The 7,445-nt window shown below is 39.2% G+C and overlaps 1 protein-coding gene across 1 annotated transcript in view; it reads right to left on the bottom strand.

The window, feature by feature from the left end:
• Window positions 1-4,280, bottom strand: part of FAM168B (family with sequence similarity 168 member B) — a 27,576-nt gene extending 23,296 nt beyond the window's left edge. Inside the window, exons 1-2 of the mRNA XM_006016006.3 lie at window positions 4,118-4,280; window positions 1,787-1,867 (exon numbers count right to left, since the gene is read on the bottom strand). Of these exons, the coding sequence (XP_006016068.1) occupies window positions 1,787-1,856 (70 nt within the window). The 5' untranslated portion in view covers window positions 1,857-1,867; window positions 4,118-4,280. The remainder of the gene's footprint in view (window positions 1-1,786; window positions 1,868-4,117) is intronic.
• Window positions 4,281-7,445: the final 3,165 nt, after the last annotated feature.

The following is a 7,445-nucleotide window of genomic DNA, read 5'->3' as shown; positions in this document are numbered from 1 at the left end:
TCTTCTAAGAGTTTCAGAGCTTCATGCTCTGCAACATACTGTACAGCAACTGTTCTCTCCATCTCTTGTTTTTTGTTGCTATTTTAATGGTTTTAGAAGAAAGTAGGCATTTAACTTTTGTTGCAGTAAACCAGAAAGTGAAAAGCAAGATTTAGAAAATGAAGGGGCAACAGTCCCACTCTGTACAACTCTGGTGTCAACTCTAGAGCACTGCATTTGTTTCCAAGTACCAAAATGTCAGGAAGACGTGAAAGTTCACAAGAGCAACAAAAGTAAATTCTTCCAACTTCCTAATTTTTCTGAAACAAACCTTTTCATGTATGCTTTACCCAAGCAGGGGGGCACACATCTATAAAAAAATTTGAGAGATGTGAACCAGAGATTAATTTAATATGGATAAAGGGAAGAGGGATACCTGCTGAGTTGGAAATAGTCTCCCACAGGATGACAAAAGACTCCACTGCCCCAGACATTTAAAAATCACTGTACAAAGCAGCAACTGGGGAGTTCACTTAACCTTATATATCAGAAATACATACATGTATACATGCAACTATAGCAGGGATGTCAAACTCACCCATGCCAGATCCAGAGACAGCAGGGTGAACAGTGGAAGCATGGAGGTTAAACACAGACTTTGCTCACCCTTCTACCACTAAAACGTTTCCAATTGGGCCACATAGCTAGGAATTTTGCAGTGGACCCCACCCCTGAATTCCCAAGCCCTCTACGAGCCCCATGGGCCATGTGAAATGGCTCCACAGGCCAGACTTGACACCCCTGTAATACATTAGAACCCCCTGCAATGTTTCACAGAAGCAAGAAGTATTTTCTTTCTTCACTTCATACTTCTCCCCAGAAAATCCTGCGCTGGCCTAATTAATAATTTGATACAATTGCTGCACTCCTCAGGGCACCAGGAGCAAAACTGATGACACTCTCTGGGTATGTTTACATACGTATTTAAGCATGCTTAAGTTTAACATGCATTAGTTTAATGTGCATTAAGTGGGTTTAGGCAGGTGTCTAGATGTGCAGGCATTAAAGCTGTATGTAGACTGACTTGGGACTAAAGTTAGTTGACAGAGAGCGTTAATGCGCTTTAACGCATCAACACATTTATTAATGCGCTTTAACTATTCATGCCAAAGTTTGATACCATCAAATTTAGGCACGAATAGCCAACATGTGCCATTTTTACTGTGCATTAGCTTGGGCTAATGCACATTAAAGCATCACATGTAGACACGCCCACTGGATTTAAGGCTATAGGAAATGTCAAGGACAGAACCAGGCAATGGTTGGAGGAACCATCAGCACAGAACCAGAAAACAAGAGAGAGAAACACATAAGTCCCCATGGTTTTGCCATCACTAAAAATATACCTGAAAAGTCTCTGCAATGCCCCCTACAAAGTTTCCAAATCTGTTTTGTGATCAAGGATCTCAAGACTACCAATTGCCAATAAAAACCAAGAGAAAAGAGAAATTAAGTGGCAGGCAATAATAGGGCAGCAGTAGACCAAATTGTTTCCTTGAAGGACATGAAATTTTAATTTAGCCAGTTTATCTTGAGGCTCTAGTTGGGAAGAGGCATTTTAGGAAAAATAAATATAACACTGAATGTCAAGTAACTTACATGCCCCATTTACTCCTGAAATGTTAATGTAGTAAAAAGAAGTTATCACTATATCACTTTAGTATCTACTGATTACATTTTAATCAAAGCAATCAACAAACATAGCTTTAAAGAGACAAAAAGTGAGATATACTGCATGGTTGCTTACCTGGATAACCAATTCCTTTGGCATTTGCATAGGGAACCCCAGAAGATCCAGGGCTATAAACAGGATTCATGGTTTCAGAAACTAAAGGCAAGAAAAAAAAACAAAAAACAAAAACAACTATCAAACACAGTTAGCACACTACAGGGAGTCCCAAACAACCAATGCCTTAAATGCAAATAGAAATGAACAGTAAAGTACATCATTCCGACACCTATTCCATCCATGATAATTTTGACCTGCAGCTGAAGAAACACGTGCACTGCAACTGCTTCTAAGTTTCTAAGCATCGTTTTTCCTAAGTTACCTTGAGGAAGTGTTACTAGGGAAGAAATGTGTTTCCCCATGGATTGAATATACTTTTTAAAAATTGATCCTATCACTTGCTATCCTACAGAGCAAAAACAACACCTGTTCCCAAACAAGCCTTCACCACCACTACACCATGTCTATAGTTGCCTACTCTCTTCCGTTTTTCCATGTACATGCACCTCCATGCAAGACCTGATTTACTTCCTCCTAGGAACACAGGCTTCCAGGGACATGGAGTTCAGACCCCTTCTCTCCCTTCACCCCATCAATTCTGCACTGCTCCTGTTGCCAGTCTGTGGAAACTGCTATAAGCATAAGCAACTCCCTTAGCCTAATATTCCAGTCTCTCACCACATCTTAGTTCCTGAAGCAACACTAGCTCACACATTAAAGAAAGGAGATAGCTTAAAAATGTTTATGCTATATGGCATACGTTTACTAGAAAGGCACACCTAGTTCAAACTTCTGATTAGTGTGCACATCTAAAATTGGTCTTAATTAGCATCTTTACCAGAAAAGACCAATCTTAAACAGGAACAGATGTAGACCTTAAAATGGGAACAGAAAACATGTTGAAGTGATGGGGGGAAAATAAAGATGTTTTCATACTTTTTGTATTTATAATGTATTCTAATCTCCCAAACTGCTAATGTTACTAATTATAGGAACCAATTCACTGCATCATATGGAGCATTTAGAAGCAATAGCAGTGACAAGTTAGAAGTGTACTGCAATCAATTTAAGAGAGGGTGGGGGGGAAATCTCCTCCGAAATTGTGCCACTTTACTGCCTTAGCCGTCCGATGTTTTGGGTATGTTTCCAGATTTACATCTCCTTTTCCAGTTGCTAAATGCCAATTCGTCATGAAAAGTATGCTCTCCTGGAAAGAAAAGGTAAGCTGCAACAACAAGCCTTATTATCTGCTAATACACCTTCCTCAAGTTACTTCATACTCTCTTTTGAGCTGCCCAATGCTATTTAAGGGACTTCAAGGTCAAGACCAAGATTTGTTTTTACTCAGTGTTCTGTGAATACTGTATATAAAGTTTATGATGTTAAAAATACTTTGGGAACAAAAAGGCACTACATGCACTATTGAGGAATTATTGTTATGCTAGGGAATTAAAGTTTAAATTGGCCAGCAAAGCATCATTGGACAAGCCAAGCAAGTAGTCAACAGTATAAGTACCAAAAAGGCAGTCTGATTTTTAAGATGAGTAGTGACAAGATAAACAGTGCCTAAACTACCAAACTTAGCACGATAAGCAAAACATGCTAGCTTGTATAAATAGCAGGAATTCACATTATGATTTCCAGAAAGTATCTTGTATTTTCCATAAAATTTGACACACTGCACAATATGGAATTACAACTTTTACCCAAGACCAATACGAAAGTTAACACACACACATCTTGTGCTGAAAAATCAAAGCAACATGTCCATTAATAGCCAAGTTAAAATATGGAAGTAAGCTAGTATTTACAGTGCCTGATATTAAGGAAGTTATCTACAGTAGCATTTAACGTTTCTTCATTGTTGGTCAGGTAATTAGGACAGTTCGCCTAATTCCCTTTAGTAATGATACAGCGCTTCCTCATTTATCCTGTCCTCCATATACAAGGCTGTGGGATATTTTGCTTACAGCCACAGTAAGATTTAGTCATTAAAGTTCTTGCTAGCCTAACTGGCAGTTTACTATTTATCTGCATAGAGAAACAGTAAATATTCTCCCTATGTATTCTCTTTCTAAACAAACAAAAACATTCATCCACTTGTACGCTATTCCTGTCTGACATTCTATTCTCATGTCTGCATCTTTTGTTTACTATTTTATTTCCTTAATTCCAAGTCTACCTGGAGTGCATAATTCTAGCCCCTATTTCCAGGGTTCATTATGCAAGTCATTAATTACAAACGAGAAATAATCCTCCCAAGATTGATTTTGTTGACATGTTCCATCTCCTCCTTGTTTTCTGTCCTTTAAGTAGAGTCCCATAAATATTACATTCTTAGCTACCCACCTTTTCATAGGAAGGTTAAAGGTGGGGTGGTTTATGCACTGCTCTGTGAAGATGTGGGGCTCAGTCTCCTCAGGCTGAAAAGATCCTAGAAGTCAAAGCAAGTCCTCTAACCACAGGCACAGGGGTCAGCAATATTTCCCCGGGGCAGGGGAGGGTTGGGCCTGGAAAGACCTTGTTTAAACAGAGAGGTAAGCATTAGGACCTAGCTGCCACCACCACTGGGTTGCAGAGTGGCACAGTGAAAGTCTCTCTCCACTGGAACCTGTATCACCAACTGGGGCCCGACTGAGTAGGGGCAAAGCTTCCCCTTTGTTGGAGCCTCAGGTGGCCGATTGAAGCATGGCAGCACGGCAAAGAGACAACTCCCCCTCTGCCAAAGCCTCAGGCACCTGGCTATGGCATGGTGCAGGGAAAACCCCCTACCATGAAGCAGGGGGGATAAAAATCAGTGACATAAAAGTAAATAAATCAAATTTTTAATTTAAATTGGATTTTTAATTTTTTTGTTAAGATGCTTTAAAAAAAATAATTACTGTAATTTATATAAAGATAGTTTTAATTTAAGACATGTTAAGGCTCAAAAAGATCTTCATGGAACAGGGATTATAACTTCTAATTATATACTATTTGAGACAATATATCTATGTAACCTTTTTAGACATTTCATAAATAGGTCACAAGAGGCCATGGGCTATATTAGAGGCCCAATCTTATGGGGCTTTCAGAGGCTCCTCTATAGATTAGTAAAGACTAAAGAAAACCACTCTACCAATGGGACTCAGTGCTCAGTCTAGAAGATCCCATTAAACACCTCTGTGATGCTTAGTTTCAGTTTTCAAACTGTGGATTTGTCTCTCCAGAGATCATAGGCAGACAAGGTTGTTTGGGTAGATGTGATATCTTTTATTAGACCAACTAAATAGTTGGAAAAATTGTTCTTTGCAAGCTTTCGGACACAAACACCCTTCTTCACGCAAAGAGAGCTTGTTGTTAACAGCAGTATATGGAGATAAGAGATAACAAACCTGATCATTACCCACCCGTCAGCCCTATTGTCTCTCTGCAAGTTTGGGTACGCAGTCAAGCCTTTACCTTTCTCTAAAAGTGTGCAGTTTCAAGAAGTTAAGTGAATAAAAGATATCAAACAAGAATGCACTTTTTAACAATGCATGAATCAAGAACAATGATTAAATCGAGGATTCCTGACCAGTGATTTAAATTGTGTTTAAATCATGATTTAAATCAATTTGATTTAAAATCGAATCCACCCTGCCACAAAGCCACAGCAATGTGAGCTGGACTGAAAGGCTCAATGGGCCATACATAGATTGCCAACCCCTCCACCAGGATATTGTGGAAAAACTAAGTAGTACTACCTAACACCTCCCATGTTCTCACTGTAAAGCTGCCACAGGGTCTTACACTTTGTGAGTTTGGTGCCTTCACCCCAAGCACACACGATTCTAGCCATGTAACCAAGATCACCTTCCTGGGGCAACGCATCTATTTTTTGCTACTTTATTGCTTAAGAGGAGAACTTTTGGATATGGCCCCCAAAATCTGTCTACTGTGCATGATCATCTTTGGATCATTTGAGCATAATTTAACAATTACTTCCTGTACTTGCAGTAGCAGGACATTGAGAGTACCCTTGCCCTCATGCTTTACCTGTGGTAATTTAGCATGTTTTTGTTTTGGACATTGTGCTTGGTAGCTGCAAGAAAGTGTTGTTCATGAAGTCTTTAAAAACAAGTTAGACAAGCACTGGTCTAGGATGGCTTAGATAGGGATGAATCTGTCTTGAGCTGGGAAGTTGAACTAGAACTAGATGATCTCTTGAGGTCCTTTCCAGCCCTACTTTTTTATGACTTTACATGTAATTTGTTAAATCAACAATTGTTTTTCCCCCCCCAACTACATAAAGGTCCTCACTTTGGATGACCTCCATGCCAGCTTTCATTCATCATTTTAATTGAAGACTAATTTGAAATGTGCTTGGAAACTTTTTAATAGGGGGAAGGGGGGATTCTTCATTAATACCAGAGCCAAACCACTACAGTAATTTCTGTTCAAGCTTTCCAAGTCTCACCTTCGGGCAGAGACAAAAACGTAAACTTCATGCCTCTGAAGTTAATGTTTCAGAGAGTTGGGCAATGAAGTCTGACTGCCAAAACTGAAACTTCATCATCTGCAACAGAGGTGCTTTTCAGCATTACTCATAGTTAAGAACTAAAGACAGACCACAGAAATGCTTTTGTAACTCTCCTAAAATTACTCTCACACACAAACGCACATAAAAGTGCAGAACAACTATACAGGCATTATTTACTGCCCAGTGGTCCATCTTCAACAGAAGAACTAGTACTAGTTTTCACAAATTCTGCTAGATGTCAACCGCAGAGCAATAAAATGAAAAAAGAACTTGCTGAAAGCTGTGTGTGTTCATCTCCTTCGACTTTGTGTTACAGGTCTTGGGAAAAATTTCACTTAGACAGCCTGCTTATTGAAGATACAGGCATACTGTGCTCCAAAGGTTTTTATTCTCTGAGGTGGAGAAGACCGGTGCTGAAAAACTTTCAAGGAATTTAACCATCCAGTATTACTTTTAGAAGGCTAATGCTGTTTATTATAAAATGTAGCAGAGAATCCAGTTTCTACTGCAGCCTTGCATCTGTTGGGGAGGAATGTCAATATGCACGTCAATATATTTCTAATTACAATCATTCCCCACATTTAAATGGCAATTTTTTTTTTTTGCTCACTTGATTGCTCAGCTCAGCCTCTAGGGTGCAATGCAAAGCTTTAAAAAAAAATTAAGCTGCTTAAAATAAAAAAAAAGCAGTGATATTTACAGACTTGAAACTACAGATAAATTTCTCCACTTCTTACCAGGAAAGAGCTAAGATCAGGCTTCTTCTGCAGTTAAACAGGTGACCTTGATTAAAGCTTTAGCTGAACTGGGTTTTGCCAAGATTTCAGCCATTGGGACACAGATACACTGATGCAAACTGTTAGTGTAAACAACACCATTTACCTTAGTGATGCTGGGGGGTTTTACGCCAAGGGAAGTTTCCAAGGTAGCAAAACCTAAAGGCAACACCTCCTGTACTGTTTTACATGCTTGTGAATATTTTTTAACCTCATGACACTTTTACATGCAGGGGTCTCAAACCTTACTAGAGGGTAGATATTATCTCCTTATTTGAGACAAAACTGAGGGATGGGATTATGCAACTTGCCAACAATCACAAAGAAAAGCATGTCAAATGGCCAGGAACTGCATCTATAACTGAGAGGCTCACACCTCTGCCCAAAGACATTTATTAGG

Source organism: Alligator sinensis, unplaced genomic scaffold (genome assembly GCF_000455745.1).
Source record: "Alligator sinensis unplaced genomic scaffold, ASM45574v1 scaffold237_1, whole genome shotgun sequence".
NCBI classification, from domain to species: Eukaryota; Metazoa; Chordata; order Crocodylia; family Alligatoridae; genus Alligator; species Alligator sinensis.
The sequence above is the reverse complement of the archived record's forward strand: the minus strand, read 5'-3'. Positions and strand labels throughout refer to the sequence as shown.